Source organism: Daucus carota, chromosome 1 (genome assembly GCF_001625215.2).
Source record: "Daucus carota subsp. sativus chromosome 1, DH1 v3.0, whole genome shotgun sequence".
In the NCBI taxonomy this organism is placed as follows: Eukaryota; Viridiplantae; Streptophyta; class Magnoliopsida; order Apiales; family Apiaceae; genus Daucus; species Daucus carota.
Window position 1 is genome coordinate 41180908 of NC_030381.2, and position 20545 is coordinate 41201452.

A 20545-nucleotide genomic window follows, 5' to 3' on the forward strand; every position below is an offset into this window, starting at 1 on the left:
TAACATATTCAGTTTTTAACTAATAGCAGAGTGTTCAAGACAAAACTTTCGATCGTTTTATGGGTTATATAACTCAAGATGATAGTCGCGAATACTAACAACCTCTAATGATTGATAGAGTTAAGATGAATACTAATATGGCCATCTTTGAGGAATCCAAATATTATAGCTATACCTTTGTAATCTGTACGTATAACTGCGAGTTTGTAGAAGCAAAATCAAAATGCTCATATGGTCAAATTTCACCAAATTTAGCCAAAGCTATTGGCATTCGTGAGGCATTGAGTTGGGTCAAAAATAAAACACAAGAAGGTGCAGAGATAGAGTACAAATTGTTCAATCCATTCGTAGTTCTTTTATTAGCATATCTTATTTGGGGAGAGCAGTTGAGGAATGCAGAGCATCACTTGGCAAGTTTAAAAGAGCAAAACGTTGTGTTAAGATTTATTAAATGGTCCATGAATAGAGTGGGTTACTATCTAGCGAGGTACAACTGTTTAATTGTTGATCGTTATTGGAGGATGAGAGATGTCCATCCCAATTTTCAATATGTAAAGATGGATGACTTGAGAATTTGAATGAAATTTTCATTTTGTGGCAACAAAAAAAATATTCTCAAGTTTAATCATTATTCTTTCCCAACATTTTCACTTAAGAGTGTATTCGATTGTGTTTCGTAATTTATATGTAGTATTGTATTAAAGTAAAGGTGGTATCAACCATTTTTAAAATGTATACCAAAATATATGAGTACTAGATTTACACTACTAAAGTGTCAACTTACAAGTAAAGATTTCTATCATTATCATCTTCTTTTTCTCTCCAAAATTAGAGCATATTAGTTTTCTACAAACTCTGGCAAAAATATATTAGACTTGTATCATTTCCTACAATCAAACCTTTTTTAACATGCAAATGAATTTAAGATTTTAGTTATCACAAAATAACATCAACAATAATCAGACATGATCTTAGACACAATCAGTAATTCATTCTATAGATTAGATAGCTTTTTAGCACAGACAACAATTCAGGGTAACGACCAAAACTGATTCTTAATCTTGAATGACAATCTCAAATATAAAATTAAGTCGGATGCATGATGTAATAGTATTCTATGGATATACAATCTAACTAAATAAAGCACTAAAAGAAAAATAAATTACATGTTTCCTAGTGAACCACCTCTTTTCTTATAACTTGTGTTACTGAACCAATGCGGAAGCTATTTTCTTATCCAGCTCTGCCCTATTGGCTCCCACAAGCTTGTCATATTGTTGCCCATTTTTAAGGAAAAAGAATGTCGGAGTAGCTTTGATATCCCACTGCGAGCTGAATTCCTACATACACAAAGATATCAGTGCCATGAAAAATAATAAACTCCTACGATACCATGTAATAAACCCTTCCACAAAATAGACTTCATTTTTCTAGAACAGTGTGCAAGTTGCCCAGGGTTGGAGAAGCATTTATTAAGGGCTCTCGAGGCCCTTCTAATCATTTGTTTAAAAGTGATCAAAATCATGAAGACATGACTTTTTCCACTGAACATCTATGTGCACATATCTTTTTTTCTATTTAGTATTTATAAATAATTGTACTAGTACTTACATTTAGATCGTCAACATCAATACTTAGAAACATTAAAGAAGGATGCTTCTCAGATAATTCAGAGTAGTAAGGCGCAACATTTCTACAAGGATCACACCATGATGCACTGAAATTAACTATTACCTGTCACATAGAAATATTAGTTTAAGAATTGAAGGGGAAGAATCTACAAAATTACTTAATAAAGGATAACAATCAAATTATGGGACAATTCCTGTTTGATGTTGTAGAGTACACTTCTCAATCTTGAAATGACTTGATAGTTTAAGTTTTTTAAAAAACTTTTATTGTTTAATTAAAGAAGACGTTTTGTCTTCAAGTATAACATATACTATTCCTCAAACAAAAAATAAGTGGTTCGTTTCTCTCTAATCCTTAAATATAATCACTTATTTCCTATGAGAAGAAAAGTAGTTGATTCTCTTAATCGTGATCCTCCAAGAGATTTCTATGCAAGCTTCCTAAAGATCGAGATCCTCCAAGAGAGTTTAAGATATGCTTTGAAGGTTGTTAGATAAATTCTTGCTGCACAAACAAATTTTAATTTTTTTGAAAAACTTCAAAAATGGGACCTTTTAGCCAATATATATTTAACTTCAAAAAAAAGACAAGAGTTCCTAAAAAATTCTAACACCATTTTTAATGCATCTAGATAATTTATTGCACATCAGAACTTGAACCGCTGATCTGAAAAAATTGGAATCTCACTTTATATCAAAATAAGTATACAAGTCTCTAACTTTTGACAATATGTAATTAGCTATGCAACTACCTCTTGAAGCATTTTTTTTACTTACAATCTTGTTATCCTTCTTTGCCTCTGCTAGCTTTTGTTCCCAAACATCGTTGGAAGTGATTATATGTATGTTTCCACCAGAGAACTCACTTTCATCTTCAGATTCTTCTGTATTGTCGTACTACAAACCATAATCATATCCTTACATATTTGCAATTTAACAAAAGCATTAAACAAAATACTAAACACGTTAAAAAATGCTATATTTTAACCACTAGTCAAACATGAACAAATAACATAAATGTCAAACTTCAGAACCCAAAATCACATAGATGACTTTTACTTCTAAAAATATTCATTTCAGAGTATATTAGAAAGTAACTGGTGATGTAAAACTGAACTCCTACAATCTCCATTCTTTATGTTTTGTCTTTTGGATGGCAAATGCATAGACATGAGTCATCATTTACTTAAACACAAAGAGAATTGTATTATGCTTGTAACTTTTTTTATAATTGTGTACAACATGACCTCATAAGGGCAAGGTACCAACCAAATAAAAATATAAGTGCACGACAATGTGGCACAGTGATAATACAGAAGTAGATTAAAAGGGGAAATAACAACACAACACATATGTATTTGTAATCTAAGTTGAAGTAAAAAAGACAAATAAAAAAGTAATTTAATACTTGTCAGCTTAATAATTAATTTATAATTTTAATGACTAGGAATATTTACCTTCGAGAAACAAAATCCCATTTCGTCGTAAATGAATTAATTAGTGCAGTATGCCCTGAAATAAGAGTGATGAGTTTTAAATGAGTGTGTATTGCCAAATATAATATATGTAAGAATATGTGAACATTAGAGTAGGTTACAACTATGAAGTATTGTCGTTAGTGAACAAAGCATTTCTAAAAGATAACCCGATAAGCGTAACTGGCTCATTAGTTTTGATATAAGAGAAGGTTAGGTTGATAATAAGAAAATTAATAGCTTTCAAGTCTTATCTTCCTTATTTGGCACTTCTTTTGAGAATTCTCCTGTGTGTGTGTGTGTGTTTTTATTCCTTTGAGATTGCATCTCTTGGAAAACATACCATTTACTACAATTGGTATTTCAAAGGCTGACTCTATATTAATTGTGAGTCAAAGATAGTTAATCTCAGTAATGTTAAAAATTAAAATTAACAAAAAAAATCATAGGTATTGCTTCCAAGATTATGATAACTGATGCATGAATTATTAAGTTGAAAAAAGAGTCGATACTGAAAATATTTCCAGTCAAAACCTTCTTTTTCAACTCAGGTTCGCCCAAAGATATGGGAACAAATTATTTAACTATGGCAACGATATTGGAGGCTGGATCATAAAATATTTATTTATTTTTAATATTAAACACATTTGGGGGGGGGGTTAAATTGCATTTACAGTAATGCACTTTAAAGGAACATCTAAGATGTGGTTTTTATATGTGATTAACAAACCAAACCCCCTTTGAGATGAATCTCTAGCATATATTCTAAGTAGGATTGAGCTAGTAAAGATTAGTGAAAAACTTTTAAAATCATAATGAAGGGGGTTCAACTTACAAACATAATAAAGATAGAAGAGCTCATCACTCTAAAAATTTCAAGGATTCAAGTTTACCAGAGTCCTAGCTATAAATTACGCCAGTCAGCTAATGACTGAAATTTGATTTGGGATGAGAATTGTTAATCACATAATAGTAAATACAGTGTTATATTGGGTTGATAACATGAGAAAACGGATCGAAATTAGAAACTAGAAATTTCATCATATTCGCTAATTTGGCACCATCGCCATTTGTTATCATGCCATCTTGTAATAACCATAACTCTAAAATAGTGAAATGTAGCACAAATATCATCACATTCAAATCAAATTACCATGTATACTGTCCATGTACAACTATTGAAAAATAGAAATGTTTGTATTAATTACCTAAAGCGAGATTCTCCAGATAGTGCAAGTTCTGAAAGATGACTAACAGATTTAACAAAGGTGAGGTAGATGTTGCATGGTAATTTATTTTCCTAAACTATCGCGTTGTTAAAATTTGGAAGTCTCTGTTGTATATTGTTTGAGATTGCATTTGTCGGTGAGTAGGCAACACCTGCATGTAATATTAAATATGATATAATGAATGATATCATTATTATGTTGTAATGTGATAAAAACTGAAATGGGACAAGATTCAGAAAACGAACCTTGGTAAACTCGAAAAATACCTTCCCGACGTGGGTTGATGATTTTTCTTATGCATGTATCATGTTATATGTAATTTGAAACTATACAATGCCATCAATCCAAACCTAAAACAAAATTGAGATGTTAGTTATTCTTCTGAAAACAAGAGTAACAGAAGGAACATAATTAAAACAAACCTGGTGGTAATTAGAAAATTGTCCGACAAGGGGGATTGAAGTGATTGCTAGCTAATTAAGAATTGAGATTTGTTTTGGGAATCAGAATGAATAGATGAATATAGGTTAATTCTGGAAATTTGGGGTAAACAGTCCCATCATAATTTACAAATATATGAATGTTAAAAAATTTAAAATTTAAAATTTTTAATTATATATATATCTTTGATTCTTATACATATAATCCCAATATTATTTGTTTTAGTTAATGTCTTAGACATACATTTAAATTTTTGATAACAACTATCATATATTTGTACTACAGGCACTATCCATCTATTTTGTTATATTATCATAACTATAACATGATATATTTGATTGGTATAATATTATAATAATCACAAAAGTTTAGGTACACTACTTATACTATTTATGTTAACCCCCCCTCCCTCTCCCGCCCCAAAATACATGTCCCTTTTGAAAATAAAATTTGTCCCAAAATACTTGTACCTCTCTTTTTCAAATGAATTGTTTGAATGTTTTTTTTTTTGAATATCCTTAAAATTCAATTTCCAATGTTTGACTAATATACATATACACACAACACAATTTAATTTACTCCACTTATCAAGGATAAACAAAAAATTAAATGTCCAGCTAACATTTTCTTAAAATGCGTAATTTTTTTAAAAGAGACATGTATATTGGGACAAATGAAGTGTTTATTACTCCCTCTGTCCCAAAATAAGTGTCACTTTGACTTTGAGGTGCAAAAAAATCATACTGCTACATATTATTTTTCAAAATTTCTTTTTTTGCATTAAAGTTTAACATCTATATATTTTTTTCAGAAAAATAAAATTTGAAAAATAATGTGTAGAAGTGTGTTTTTCTTGCACCTTAAATTATGTGCCGAAAGTCATAGCGACACTTATTTTGGGACGGAGGGAGTATCAGATTGTGCAGTGAAAAATCAATATTGCATGCACAACTATGACCTCATCACATCAAACAAGACCGATACACCTCTCTCTGCTTGTAGCTACTCCTCTGTTCTCCTTGATTCTCCAATGTGACATTTATTCTCTGTTTTTGAAAATAATTTATTATCTTTTCTATATTTTGGATTAATAAAATATTTTTAATAATTGTTTTATCTTATTTTCTCTAGTCCAATATATTACGTGTTTCAGTGATCGTCCGAATAATTTAGATGACTTATTATAACTAAGTCAGATGTTTACATTGAATTATATTTTGAGCATTTTAGTGAAAAGAGTTTGATTAGTTATTTTGTAGAATTAAATACAAGAAATTTGATGAATGTATGTTCGAGATTGGTATTAGTGAACTGGTGAAAATTGAAGACGCACAAGTTTTGTCTATAAAAAATAGTAAAATATCATATCATAACTGACATAACACAAATTTGAGTATAGTAATGGAGATTTGTTTTATCCATTGCTTATATGAGCTACTAACGTGATGCATTAATTTTTGGACGATTTGATGTTCATCTTACATTGTTGTAATCTTAAAGAATCTTCGAGCATCATAAATCCTTAGCTAAAAATAGTAGACTATCCAATTTAATATCAAGAATAAATCTAAGATATCATAACTATGAATACTTTTAAAGTACCCATTGACAATCTGAAAATAAAATTCTATGAGTGACGATTTTAAAACTTCTGTACTAGAGAAAATTAGGGGGAACTGAACAAATATATAGAAAAATCTCAACTTGGCTGATTTTTAAAACCCCAGTGACATTTTTTTGTCGCTGCGAAATTATTCTTTTATCCCATTTCTTGACCGAAATGCGTTGGTATTAATTTATTGCAAATAGATGTCTTTTTTATCATTTGTATTTCTAATATTAATACAAGCAAGTAATTAAAGAGATAATAAAAGCAAGTAATTCTTATTGCTAACATTGTTGTTGGTGGACTGATCTACATATCAATGTTGAAGACCAACCACACATACTAATATGATATGCCACTAACTAAATCTGCTTCATACTAAAATCATGTACCGTTTTTCAGCCATGGACAATTTTACATGACAATATGGAGAATCACAACAAAGTTGAAGACTAATCACACAAACTAATTATCATACCATTCGTGAATCTTTGTCATGTTAATTATATAATACGTCCAATATACTCATTTATCTCACTAAATAGTTTGTGTGATTTTTGGTTGATCAAATTAATCAAATTCTCATATTCTAACTCATATTTATAAACAACTAATTTTTAGTTTCACAAATCAAAAAATTATATGCAATAGTTATTTTCATTATATTATTGTAACATTATTTATTAAATATTTTTAATACATATAAAATTGATTAATGTAATGAATGGGAAAGTATAATTTTACAAAACTACATAATATAAGCCCCCAAAAAGTCTATGAAGCCGTTTGTGTAAATTTAAAATAAGTGCTTATTATCTAAAGTATAAAAAATGAAGTAGAAGTTAGAAATTAGTTAAAACATATAAATGATTAAAGTGTTTGAGGGAAAAAATAGGAGCCATGAAACAAAAGTTAAATACTAATTTTTTATAAGTGTTTCTCGATTTTTTACACAAAATAAATATTTCCAACTTAAAATTAAACTATAAACTTAAAATTATTGGAACAATTGGAACAATACAAACAACCGAACTCGAATCAAATTGGAACTACTCCTCGATAATCCGTCCAAATCATCTACTCCGAGCTCCGGCGATTAAAGCTTCTTGTTTCTCCGGCGATTTCAAGGTCCAATTTTCCCTTAATTATTCTTTAATTCACGCTTAGGGCTAACAATTCGCATACCCACCTTGCTAAACTTGTTCAATTTTTCTATTTTAGGGTTTCAATCTTTTATACAACACTAATCGTATGTCTACACTCAATTATACAGTTCAAGTTTCAAGTTTTTTGGCATTTTATTTTGCAAGTTTTAATTCCGACCAACATATGTGTGTATATACAGTAGAAACTAGAAAGCTGTTAATGAGTAAGCAGAAATTGAACACTGGAGATTAACATGGAGTAATGTTTTCGATATATTTGTGAAGTTACTAGGTTTACGTTTTTTTTATGATTATAGACGTATAGTTGTCGTGTAATTTGGTACATGTTAGGATCTGTTGGTATGCGATAGTAACGTAGCTAGTTTCATGTTTTTCAGCATATTTTGTGTGGCAGAAAGTTGTGATGATGGGTTGTCAACAGACAAATTGAATGCGGAAAGAAGAACTGTCTGAGAATCAGCGATTAAAACGGAGCAGATGAAGATGGGGCAACTATGATATTCAGCTGCTTCTTTATCTGTTACTAAAGAGGAAGTTTTCCGTGAAATTTGGTGATAGGAACGAAGAAGATAGAGAAAGGATTCTTCTTCCTTTGTGAATAAAATGGCTACTTCTCAGCATCGATGTGTTTTTGGTACTTGTTTCCATCTAATTTGTGTGTGTATAACTTTCGGATCTGTATTGAAATAAGTTGATTCACAAGTTTATTATGAAGATTGCTGTGAAGATCTTAGTAACTTGCTTGAATCATATGCAAAGCCAGGCAAGTTTTGAGCTCTAAGTTCAGAACTTTATATTTTTGACAGTGGGGAATATACCATATGATGCTACTGAAGAACAGCTTATTCGAATATGTGAGGAGGTTGGTCCTGTTGTTTCCTTCAGGTTAGTTTTCATATTACGAGAACACTTAATTACATGTTTTCCGTGGTCCATTTAATATTTATTACAGACTTGATTGACAAAAGAGTCTTTGGGCCTGCTGCCTGCTATTAAAGTTAAATTTTTTCATTCAAATATCGTACAGGTATATTGTTTAAGAATACAACACCACCATTTCTGTTTTCGAAAAAGTAGAGGTTCTCATTTGCCTCAGTCAAATATAATTAGAACCCTCGCTTTAGGTGGACAGTAACGTTGGGCAATTAGTTAATTAGCTATAATAGTGAAAACGACGGGCTCTATTTGCTGTGGCTATCAATGTTCTCATCTCTTTCTCAAATCTTAAGAAACCCTTGCAGCCTTGAGGGCCTTTACTTGCACAAATCTGTGAGATACATCAAGAAACCAAGCATGTTTCTCAGATGTCCTCAATCTAATGATCTATCGTTTAAGATATTTAAGCTTTTACTTTTAATTTCTAGAATCACACATCTTTACATTCTCTATTCAATGGTTTCAGAAACTTTTCAGAATTTTTTTTTATTTGACAAATGAAGGCTTTATGTTCATTTTGTTTGATTTCCATATTAAGAAACAAAATTATTTAATGAAGATCTCTCCTTGTGAAAAAAAACCCCTTATTGTCTATTTGCTTATATAGACTTTGCTTACTATCACGAGCATGAGTGAGGGGATGTTAAACACTATATTGTCAGCTCCATCTTTACGCAAATATTAACCATCAGTTTTGGATATGTTTTTATCATATAAATTAAAACCAGAGACTCCTCAATTGTCTGATAAGCTACGACCTAAGGCATACTCAAGTTTAATGAGTAGTAGATCTAGCTGAATGACAAAAGAAGACTTGTAATTTTGTTAGTGATGGTGCATTGTATCTCTGGACGGTGATTAGCTGTTTTATGGACACTTGTTTCTTCTTTGCAATATCTTTTTGCAGTAATTTTTTTTCGATTATTTACATATAATTTCATATCTGTTCCAAATTATATCTTATAGCCAGAAATCGTTTTTTGTTTTTAATATTCGCCAGATTAGTTATTGATAGAGAAACGGGGAAACCAAAAGGTTATGGCTTCTGTGAATACAAGGATGAAGAGACAGCTTTAAGTGCTCGCAGAAATCTTCAGGGTTATGAGATCAATGGGAGGCAATTGCGAGTTGATTTTGCTGAAAATGATAAAAATATGGATAAAAGCAGAGAGCAGGTAGACAAATACGTCTTAGTTAGCCTATACTTTGCTTCACCATGGTCATTTTCTTATTTTTAATTGTATCAGACTTGGAAGTGCTGCTATTTGTTTTTTTAGCTTATTTCACTTTGTAAGCAATTGACTAGATGTTCTTTTTAAGATTCAAAAGTATGATATAGTTTTGTCCCAGAATAGCTTGAATTATCTAGTACAAAATATGTTTTAGGTCCAAGTCATTAGATATCCGACTAGCTATGATCCGCAAGATGAAATTTAACACTACTTCGACTATATTCACTAATTTGACATGGATATTGGAGAGTCAAGTCACTGATAAAAATATTAAAAATTTCCCTGATGACAACTCCAACAATCATTTGACGAGTTTTCAACTGTTAAATGCTTATCCAGCGACACATCTCATTCTAATTTTTTTTGAGGAAGACGAGATAAATTTCAACCTCAAAAATGAAAATGAGATCTATTAAATTATATTACTTCAATCTAATGCTTTGCTTTCCATGTCTGTGGTTTCATCAGCCCACACCCTCAAGTCTCAAACACGATGCCTATTTGTCCTTCTTCTGGTCAAATTTTCATTTATTAGTTTATTGTTCATTTAATATAAAATTGTTTGTTCAAGAAACTACAGTTAATGTACTACAAAATCAAAATTTAAGATTGTAAATATGTAAAATAATATTTGTTAACAAGTTAATTGTAATTCTCAATTTGATCAAGATAAGGGAGGGAATCTGCATGTCTGTATATATATTTTTGTGTGTGTGTGTGTTTTTGTGTGTGTGTGTGTATACATGGGCAAAATCCGAGTATGGCAACTTTTTATCAAATCTATTTAACTATTGACAATATCAAAAATCATATAAATCTAAGGCTTATTTCACTTAATAATCCATGTGTTTGATTAACAGTTTAAATATGAAACTAATATAATTCATTGTTGTACCAAAAACCTGAGGTGCTTGCATTTCATACTATATGTTTTATCTTCAATGCAAATTTTCTTGATCGAAGAAATGTCTTAGTTGAATTAATGTTAGTAGCTGGATGATTTTTGTTTTGCAGGGTCATGGGGGACCTGGATTGAGTACAAATATAGGCGGTCAGTTTTTCTTACTCTCTTCTTGGAACTTTGTTAAGTTCTTTTTCTCCCGAATATTTGATACACATTAATATTTGTTTATCTTAATATATTTTGCTTTCTTACAGATAATCAAAAACAAGTTGGGGCCCAAGCGGGCCGACCAGGTTCTGGTCTCCAGCAACTAATTGGTCTTCCAGTTGCTATGGCTGCTGCAAACGTCATGGCTGGAGCTCTCGGTGGTGCTCAGATTGCAGCAAAGCCGACTCAATTTGGTTTGGAGAATCAGCCAGGATTTGGTAGTGACCCTTTGACAATGCACCTGTCCAAAATGTCAAGAAACCAGCTGATTGACATTATAGCTGAGCTGAAGGTTAGTGTTTCAAGTAAAGCTCAAGTTATCTAAATGGAGTAATTTTTATTGACAATATTTTTCATTCCTTATGAAAGGTACTAGCTACAGAAAACAAGGAAAAAGCGCGTCAACTACTACTTGCGACCCCATTGCTGCCTAAAGCAATCTTTCAGGTGATCTTTTTTAAATTTTTAAAGGGAATCGACTTGAAAATATTACACAAACATGACACAAAAATTGCATGTGTGGGTTTTGAAAATTGGTACACGAAAGACGAAGGTACACAAACAAAAAGTACACGATAAATTAATCATGGGTATGGGTTTACACTCTGGGTGCATGACACAACACTAAATGAATATATATATGATGTAGTAATTAACTAATTATATATATATATATATATATATATATATATATATGCAGTATATTTACTTTAATGTAAAACACACATATATACAAGCTCTTTTAGAATTATATGTAAATACAAGTGTTTATATGTAAATAATTTGTAAATGTTTCGCAAATATATGCAAATGTCCTGAAAGCTTTATGAAAAATCTAAAACTCAAATTCATAAGTTTGACACTCTATTAAGGCTCCAATGAAGCTCTAAAAGAACAAATAAAGCCTCTCATCTTGTCGCATGACCTAGAAATTACTGATAAATAATAAAGAATAAACTCTAAATGTACTACTGTCTGTAAAGTTATGATCTCTCGTTCTACACACAAAAAAAAGATGACGACGAAGACCATTTTAGTTTCTGCAGGTTTCAATTGCATAGTATAATAATATTTTTGCTTGTGCCTTTTATTTCTGTCTTTGGAGTATTGTGGAAATTTGTAGCATCATTTCTTACAAATTTGAGCTTGATTCTGCTTGCAGGCACAAGTGATACTGGGAGTTGTAACCCCACAAATGGTTTGTTGCTGTTTGTCATATACTAATATAGATTTTCTCGATGAGAATGAAATATTTTTAGAAATTGACACTGTTTTTACCTTTATGTAGTTGCAAATGCCAAATATTCGGGCTTCTTTCTCTTCTGGACAAGGTCAGCAGTCGGGAGTCCAACCTCTTCCTAGCTTCCCTCCTCTTGCACAGAATAACCTGCATTCTGATTTGATGCTCAAGTCACAAGAAGTTGAAGTCCCTGCTGTTCAGCTTCCCATCTTAAGCCAGAGCAAATATCAGCAACAAGGTCCAGCACCAGTGCTGCCTGGAACATCAACAGTTTTTCCACCACACTCTCAGAATATGATGAACATGTCTGCAAGGCCACACATACAGGCGGCTGCTACCCCTTATGCGAAACAGCAAGTGCAACCTTATATGTTTCAACATCAAAGCCAGGCTGTGCCTGCAAAACTGGGGCATAATAATAGTCAGTTGGTACATCCTCAAGGAATCCGAGAGCCGTTTTTGGTATGTCCACTTTTGTTAAACTTTTGGATCCATGGTTGTATATTAAATCCTTCAACTATCAGGTTCTGGTATGTCAACGTTTGTTGGATTAAAATATTAAATGAAAATCATTTTCATCTCATTGCGCAGAATGATGAGTATGTAAAGTTAATTTTTATCTTTTCAAAATGCACTTTCACTACATAATTACTGTTTCTCTACTCACCTTTAGAAAGTTTATTCCGGTACTATTTTGGAGATTGATATCAGCCTGGGTGCAAAATGTCACCTAGAGTTTATATTTCAGATTATTTCTTGCTTTACAAATTATAAATTGGCTATCGGTGCTACTTTTACTGTTGAATCACAAGTCCACAAGTACTACAAATTAATTCTGACTTGAAATACAGGTTCACATAACTTTATGTCAGTAGTTTAGAAGCCTTTACTTCAAACATGTAGTTCATTTTCAACTTCTAAATGACACTTTTACTGTTCCTGGTTTGGTATTATACATTTGGTGCTTCAGTCTCACGTCAGAGTATAACTGAACCAGTTTTTCATCAATGAAATAAGTTCATATCTTAATTCTTGATAAAAGGAATCAAATGAAACCTTTGGTTCATCCTCTTCCCACGCTGAACCAACCCCCCAACCCCCCCCCCCCCCCCCCCCCCCCCAAAAAAAAAAAAAAAACAAAAAAAAAACAACAACACACACACACACAAACATAATCAAAATATGATAACTCATCTGTTCTGTTGTGCCTGGGTTTATGGTTCTTTAGGCAAGAGCCAAGGCATATGCTAACGACTGTGATTGTGAAACGCTATCTTTGCTACAGTAGTTCTAGCTGCGTCTGGTCTTGATATGGAAGGCAATAGTTAGTGCATATGCTAATTGCTAACTGATTGTAAATGGCAAGACCAAATGTAGTCTTACTTGGTCTACAGGAGTGCCAAAGTTAATGTTGAACAAATTTCTTCTGTACTCCTGCATATGTATCTATATAATGGAAGGCATGGTTCTTTTTCAAAATGAATGGAATCGAGTAATATTGGATCACATAGGTCTCATATAGTTTGGAAACAATTCAGAAGACTTTGACAGATATCATAGGAAATTATATACTACTGGAAGCAACCTTTAGTATTATCGTTGAAAGTTTTAATTGTCATTTAAAATATCCTTGGACTAAGCCAATTTGGCTAGTGCCAATATAAAACTGAATTTTTAGACTTAGCAGAAAAAAAAAGAAAAGAATTTTTAGCCTTGTAATTTAGAATGTCAAATAAACTTTTTTTGTTTGATTAAGGTCTAAGTAGTAACTTAATGTTATAACATATAAGCTTTAAACAACAAAAATAGCAAGAGTAAATCATTGAAGACATATGTAAAGTTGTGTCATCCTTAGTTCAAGTTGTTTCTGTTAACATTGGATGTCCTGTTGCACAAATCTGATAGTGTAGATGTCAGTGCTGGATGTAGTGTGTAGCTGTTGCATCCCTGGTAAAGTAAAGATTTGTCAAATCATAATAGTTGCTACTAAAAATTTGCCCTTTTAGTCTTATTGCTAATGGATTTTTTTCCTGGTCGTTTAATTAATTTCAAATGTATCTGTTCAGATGTTGTAAACTATGTTCAATAATAATACTCTTTCTGTTAGCAGTCTAGCTCCTTAAATGTGGATGGCGTTCCAAATTATACAAGCACAGAATATGTTAGACCTCCCCAACTTCACAACAACACAGATAGGGAAACCTATCAGCGGTTGCCTCAAGGATTATCAGAGAAGGCGACCATGATCAACAACAATCAAGATACAGTCAATCGTCCTTCCAAACTTTTAAAATTGAATGATGGAAGGTCTACCTCCTTTCCTGCAGATGTCAATATGTATACTTCTGTAAATGGGCCATCACAAGTTACTGGAATGTACAGTAGCCACCCTAAACCAGAAGAAGCCTCAACTTCTGAAAAACAGACTTCTCAGGTAACTTGCTGTTTTGTTCAATTCAGGGAAATTTATATTTTGAGCAAGTGCTATCAATAGTTATAATCCTATATATAATTAGTCAACCTTCAGTTCTTATTAGATCTATTTTCCAGCTTTATTTACCTTGGTTTATGGTATCTAAGAAACGGACATATTGGTATCAAGAACTATAACTTCGAGGAACATGGCTATTGTTGTAAAATTGATAATTTAAGCTCAACCCCTAAATTATTCTCAACGCTACAGAATACAGAAAGGCGTCTGATTTCTAAACTGCATTTGTTGCATTACATCCATTCCCACCTCTATTTTTTGCCACTATGCAGGACTAGCATTAGAGTCGAGGATCCTCGTCCCTCTTTCTATGTAAAAATGGTGAAATTTGAACAAGTCTTTCAGAAATTACTTGACCATTTTTAATATTAATCCAACAATAATGATTTAAGATTTAGCAATGGTGGTACATTTTACATAAAATGTTGATAAGTGAATGCTTGTGTAACACCGAGAATTAATAATCTTTGTGCATGAGGTTTTCTTGGTCTAGAATACACCGAGAACTGGTTATATCCCTTTTGATTAATTTTTGCATTTCTTTTGCTGTCACAGTTACCCCTTGAGTTGGATTCTGCCATACTGCAGCAAGTGCTAAGTCTGACACCAGAGCAGTTAAGTTCTTTGCCACCAGATCAACAGCAACAAGTAATTCAGCTCCAACAGATGCTGCGGCTTAGTTGATAAACTAGAGCTTATCTGGTCTAAAGTTTCTGAAACCTGTCAATTTTCATGGTACATCTGACGAAATGCAAGAGAACTATATCATAGATGATGTATATCTTCTCGCTGGTGAGTATATGTAGAAACCGGAGCTCGATAGCAATTTTTTGGTACAGAACATTCGAAGGGGTTCTGTATCATTTGTAGTACATATTCTGGAGTCTGATCCGCTCCATTGATCTTTACCTTGGGAGGAGAAAGAGAACAGGCGAGGCAACAGTCAAAACAATTGAAGATTAAGAGGGGTTGAAGTTTACAATTGTATACCATGATATATATATAGTGCTTGAGCAATGTATATGTTGCGACATTTTTGACCAATGTTTTCAAGGTGATTGTCATCCGACGGAGTGTATTGGCTGTTTAGCCTTATAATTTTTTTTGCTTGAAAAACAAAGTTGTGTTGAAATAGTGCATTGTATTTCTTCCATCATTCATAACTTTCTCCAGGTGTTTTAGTGTTTGCCCAAGTTGTGGCTGGGATGGGCACAGAAAGTATTGTTATTTCCTTTACTCGAGCAATTCAGATATTTTACTGTTAGTTGTCTACTACGTTCTCTGAAGCCTGGAGCTGGATATATATGTTCCTGACTGGTTTGATGCAACAAATATTTGTCTATCTTACTTGCTGGAGTTGTCGTTGTAACTTTGTACTGAGACAATTCCATGTCAGTATAATGAGAATTAAAATTCGAATTAAATTCAAATTCTGAGCTAATTAACATTTCATTATAAATAATAATAATATGTAAGAGTAAAATTGTATGGAATCCCCATTTCATTTAATAGGAAGATGTATTTAAGCAAAATATATATTTAAAATGACATTATTCCATGAAAAAATTATTGTGGAATATATATAGGCCATTACTATAAAAAAAAATTCTAAAAGAAGAACAAAGAAAAATAATTTAGAATCGAATACAGAATCTTATCTAAAAATTAAATGAAATTCTAATTTTAAGATAATTAATAATTTAATTATGAAAAAACCATTTGAAATCCCATTTGCACCCGATTCAGTTTCTTTCGAACTAGCAAATGAACTTTCTGAGCCAACAACGGATCGGCTTGGCCCATTCCTCAGATGAGGAAGAAAGAGTACACTGCAATCAAGTCCGTATGATTCTATTGTCTGCATGAGCTTGGATTTAGATTGCATACCTTCTAGTTCTATATACAGCAAATTCAAATCAGCTATGAGCAAGAACAATAGAGTGGAAGATGGTTACTAGATGTTGGACATATCACTTAATTATTTGTAAATATTTTAGTTTGTAAATACCAGCTCTCATACATTTTTCATTTTCCCGCCTAAGATTAGTTAGATCTGGATGGTTTGTTACAGTAGCTTCCATCTCTATATATTTCACATTACTCATTTTGTAACAAGACCATTCTCTTCAGTACCTCAATGATAGATGATAATTTCTCAAATCTCTCTCTCTCTCGATTCTCTGCTAGCTTGTTACTGTATCCGCAAAATATGACATGGTTTCAGAGTCTCTGAATTCGCATATCTCGATTTGCATAGTGCACATCAGTGCCGGTTCAAGCAGACTCCATTGTCGTCTTCTTCGCTTGCTGCAACATCAATTCGATCTGTACGATCTCCATTGCCGTTTTCTTCTCGATTGCTGCAACAACAATTAGGTTTTTCGTCTCAATTTAACAATCAATTACGTTCTATCACACTCACACATATCATTGATTCTGCTTGTGATTGTGTCAAATTCTGTGACATCATGACTACATCTAGCTCTACATCTGTTCCTGAAACTAGAACAATCATAGATCAGAGTAATCCTCTATATCTTCATTCATCGGATAGTCCATGTATGAAGCTTGTTAGTGATCCGTTTGATGGAACTGGTTTCAGTTACTGGAAACGCTCTATGACTATAGCCTTATCAGCTCGCAATAAATTAGGTTTTGTAGATGGAACTTTATCCAAACCAGATGCTGCTTCTTCTACTTTCGAGAGTTGGTCTCGTTGCGATGCTATGGTTATGTGTTGGTTACTTGGTTCTCTCTCAGAAACTATTGGTGGTAGTGTCATGTACTCTAACTCTGCACATGAAATATGGAAAGAATTGGAAGAACGATATGGCTCTCCTCGTGGTATTCAATTGTTTGGTTTATACAAGGAATTGCGTGAATTGTCGCAAGGGAACAATAGCATTCTTGATTATTTCACTAAGATGAAAATGCTCTGGGATGAGATAGACTTTTTGTCTCCTTTGCCTGTTTGTACTTGTGGAGGATGTACATGTGGAGCTTCAACGAAATTGTTCAAGTATCAGCAGGACCAGAGGGTAATGCAATTTTTAATAGGACTGAATGACTCGTACACTTCTACGAGAGGATCTATTCTGATGAGAACACCTCTTCCTAGTATCATTCAAGTTTACCGCATTCTACTTCAAGAAGAATCACTTAGAGAAATTCACTCAAGACTGTCTGGTTTCCATCAATCTAAGAGGCCTGTCTTTGATACTAAGAAATCAGCATTAACTTGCAACTATTGTAAAAAGACAGGGCATACTGTTGACAAATGCTACAAATTGATTGGATTTCCAGCTGATTTTAAATTTACAAGATCCAAACGTTTTGCTCAGGCGGCTGAAGCTGAAATTTCCTCATCTTTCTGCTGCTAATTTTGCTGGTAATATAAATCTTTTTACTGCTTCTTTTTCAACTTCATACACTGTTACCTGGATTCTTGATAGTGGAGCTAGTGATTACATGTGCTCTCATAGGGAATTGTTTTCTACTTTTGAACCATTATCTTCTCACTCACCGTGTCACTTCCCACTGGTCATATCCTTAAAATTACTCATGCTGGAGATATAGATATTTCACCTGAAATTACATACAAAATGTTCTATATGTTTTACATTTCAAACTTAATCTACTCTCTAATAGTAAGCTGGCAGAACAACTAAATTGTGTTATCAGTTTCACTCATAATTTTGCTTATTGCAGAGCTCTTCTCTGAGGAAGCCACTGGTGCTTGGTAATACTCAGAGGGGCCTGTATACTTTCACTCATCCTACTCTTGCATCTATTGCTTCTCCTGCTGTTCCTGTTCCACCTCAATGCTTCCTGCTGCTCATGTCTCTGCCTGCAATTGCACTGCTTTGTTATGGCATCATAGATTAGGACATTTGTCAATGTCAAAACTCAAAACACTTTCTCTTTGTAATGTTGATTTTGGTACTGATTTTCCTGTTTGTGATGTTTGTGCAAAATCTAGACAACACAGACTTCCTTTTCCCCAGTCAAATTCATTCAACTGCTTGTTTTCAATTAAATCATGTTGATATTTGGGGGCCATATCCTGTTAAGACTTACAACAAATATAGTTATTTTTTAGTTATAGTTGATGATTTCTCTAGAGCCACCTGGACACATCTTCTCAGTACTAACAGCAATGTTTTTCTTTCATCAAATATTTTGTAGCCATGGCTGAAAACCAGTTTAATGCTTTTGTTCAATCTGATAGAACAGATAATGCTCTAGAATTAGGTCTAAGCCATAATGCTAGTCAGTTTTTTCTCCGTAAGGGAATCTTACACCAAACATCTTGTGCTCACACTCCACAACAAAATGGTGTTGTGGAGAGGAAGCATAAACATCTGCCGGAAACCTCAAAAGCTCTTTTGTTTCAATCTAATCTATCTAAACAATACTGGGGCGATTGTGTCCTTACATCAACTTATCTGATCAACAGATTCCCATCTACAGTCCTTCATGGTATTACTCCTTATGAGGTGTTATTTGGTCATAGACCACTATATGATCATTTAAAAATTAAAACCATTTGGCTGTTTTGCTCATGTTGGTATTCCAAAGGTGCACAGAGATAAGTTCTCTCCTCGAGCTATTTCTTGTGTGTTTTTGGGAAATCCTTTTGGCAAAACGACTTACACATTTCTCAATGTAGCAAACAACTCTATCACTATTTCCAGAGATGTCAATTTTATGAAAATATATTTCCTCTTGTGAAGAGCAATAATTCTTCTACATGCATTCTCTTATCTGTTGTTCCTGATGTATCTGATATTCATTCCAATTCACCATCGGATCCTATTTCTCATGATACTGATATTTCCTCTTCTCTACAAACTACATCTCCTGTTCCTAGATAATCAACTCGAATTATAAAACTACCTTCTCATTTGCAAGATTATGTACATCCTTTACATACTCACTGTTTATCTTCCTGCTGCTCTTATACTCTTCCCTCTATCTGTCATCCATCTCAGTTGATTGTTAATCCCACTTCTGTTTGTTGTGCATTACCTACTGATAGTATATTACCTCCATCTGAACCTTCTTCATATGACATTGCCGCTCAATTTCCTGAATGGAAACAAGCTATAGCTGCAGAGTTTTCTGCTCTTGAAGCTAATGAAACTTGGTCACTTTTTCCTTTGCCAAAAGGCAAGAAACCAATTTCCTGTAAATTAGTTTTCAAAGTTAAAAAGCATGCTGATGGCTCTATTGAACGTTATAAGGTTCGTTTAGTTGTAAAAGGTTAGATGCTTTTAAAAAGACGAATAGGGAAGATATTGCAGTTAGATTACTCATAGAAATGCAAGAAATAGGTCATGACCCGACACCTCCATGACATTTAAACATGTTATTGAGCTTCTGTTTGATATGGAAAATCCAGAGCAGAAATTTCTCAGAATGTTGGAGATTCAACTCTCCCGTAAGGGGCAGAAGCGTCATGTTTACAGGATGTTTATTTTTGCTGCTGGACATGCCAGAGAACATGATCTGGCTAGGGCAGTGTATGACATGATGTCAGCTAGTAATATTACTCCTGATGTGAAACAAAGATTCATATGCTTTTATGTTATCTCAAGAGTGAAAGGACTTCTTCAGCTGACAAATTATTTAACGATTTGAAAGGAGAAAGGAATGCTGGGAAAAAGTTGTGTCAGTGCTTGATTATTGGTGTTTGCAGGATGAATAAGGCAGAAATGGCATTGAGCTATGTTGAGGAAATGAGGAGGAACAAAGAAACACCTAGTCTCCGATGTTACGAGGAGCTTGTGCCAGTCCTTTGCAATAACATTAAGTATGATGAAGTGTTTAATATTGTGGACGACACACAATCAGAGATGGAAGACCTCTTTCAACTTTTATTGGTAATTAGCTTCTGTTACATTCTTCCAGGGCTGAAAATCTCTGTTGTTACTGGATTCGATCAAGACATAACACCACGTCACCACTGGTTTCAGTTGGGCACTTGG

At 33.1% G+C, this 20545-nt stretch overlaps 3 protein-coding genes across 5 annotated transcripts; 2 read left to right on the forward strand and 1 right to left on the reverse strand.

Annotated features, from left to right (window-relative positions):
• Positions 1-1205: 1205 nt before the first annotated feature.
• Positions 1206-3109, reverse strand: LOC108222764 (thioredoxin H9). Its single transcript, XM_017396667.1, has 4 exons — positions 3089-3109; positions 2409-2528; positions 1612-1734; positions 1206-1340 (listed from the first exon to the last, which is right to left on the reverse strand). The coding sequence occupies exons 1-4, from the start codon at positions 3107-3109 to the stop codon at positions 1206-1208; spliced, it is 399 nt and encodes a 132-aa protein (XP_017252156.1).
• A 4281-nt stretch (positions 3110-7390) lies between these two features.
• On the forward strand, positions 7391-15822 carry LOC108205435 (cleavage stimulating factor 64). Of its 3 annotated transcripts, none has more exons than XM_017375393.2 (11): positions 7391-7510; positions 7926-8182; positions 8355-8433; positions 9485-9659; positions 10731-10767; positions 10875-11119; positions 11197-11274; positions 11990-12025; positions 12116-12529; positions 14178-14501; positions 15114-15822. In XM_017375393.2, exons 2-11 carry the CDS (start codon positions 8152-8154, stop codon positions 15240-15242), a joined length of 1548 nt encoding a protein of 515 aa, XP_017230882.1. In that variant the 5' UTR covers positions 7391-7510; positions 7926-8151; the 3' UTR covers positions 15243-15822. The 3 variants fall into 3 exon arrangements, with proteins under 3 accessions (XP_017230882.1, XP_017230880.1, XP_063940379.1); XM_017375391.2 differs by having other exon boundaries at positions 14175-14501; positions 15114-15714; XM_064084309.1 differs by having other exon boundaries at positions 7404-7510; positions 7943-8182.
• Positions 15823-16328: 506 nt separating this feature from the next.
• On the forward strand, positions 16329-18606 carry LOC108196485 (hypothetical protein). The gene is made up of 2 exons (XM_017363789.2): positions 16329-17946; positions 18267-18606. The coding sequence occupies exon 1, from the start codon at positions 17027-17029 to the stop codon at positions 17936-17938; it is 912 nt and encodes a 303-aa protein (XP_017219278.1). The 5' UTR covers positions 16329-17026; the 3' UTR covers positions 17939-17946; positions 18267-18606.
• The last annotated feature ends 1939 nt before the right edge of the window (positions 18607-20545 follow it).

Excerpts from the sequence above, each read along its gene's own strand:
- LOC108222764 (XM_017396667.1), bottom strand. The coding sequence starts at position 3,109 with ATGGGATTTTGTTTCTCGAAG. Across the intron at positions 1,735-2,408 it reads CAAAGAAGGATAACAAGATT|GTAATAGTTAATTTCAGTGC; the intron begins GTAAGTAAAAAA and ends TCTATGTGACAG. Across the intron at positions 1,341-1,611 it reads TTGATGTTGACGATCTAAAT|GAATTCAGCTCGCAGTGGGA; the intron begins GTAAGTACTAGT and ends TTGTGTATGTAG.
- LOC108205435 (XM_017375391.2), top strand. The coding sequence starts at position 8,152 with ATGGCTACTTCTCAGCATCGATGTGTTTTTG. Across the intron at positions 12,026-12,115 it reads GAGTTGTAACCCCACAAATG|TTGCAAATGCCAAATATTCG; the intron begins GTTTGTTGCTGT and ends ACCTTTATGTAG. Across the intron at positions 12,530-14,174 it reads GAATCCGAGAGCCGTTTTTG|CAGTCTAGCTCCTTAAATGT; the intron begins GTATGTCCACTT and ends TCTTTCTGTTAG.
- LOC108196485 (XM_017363789.2), top strand. The coding sequence starts at position 17,027 with ATGACTACATCTAGCTCTACATCTGTTCCTGAAACTAGAACAATCATA.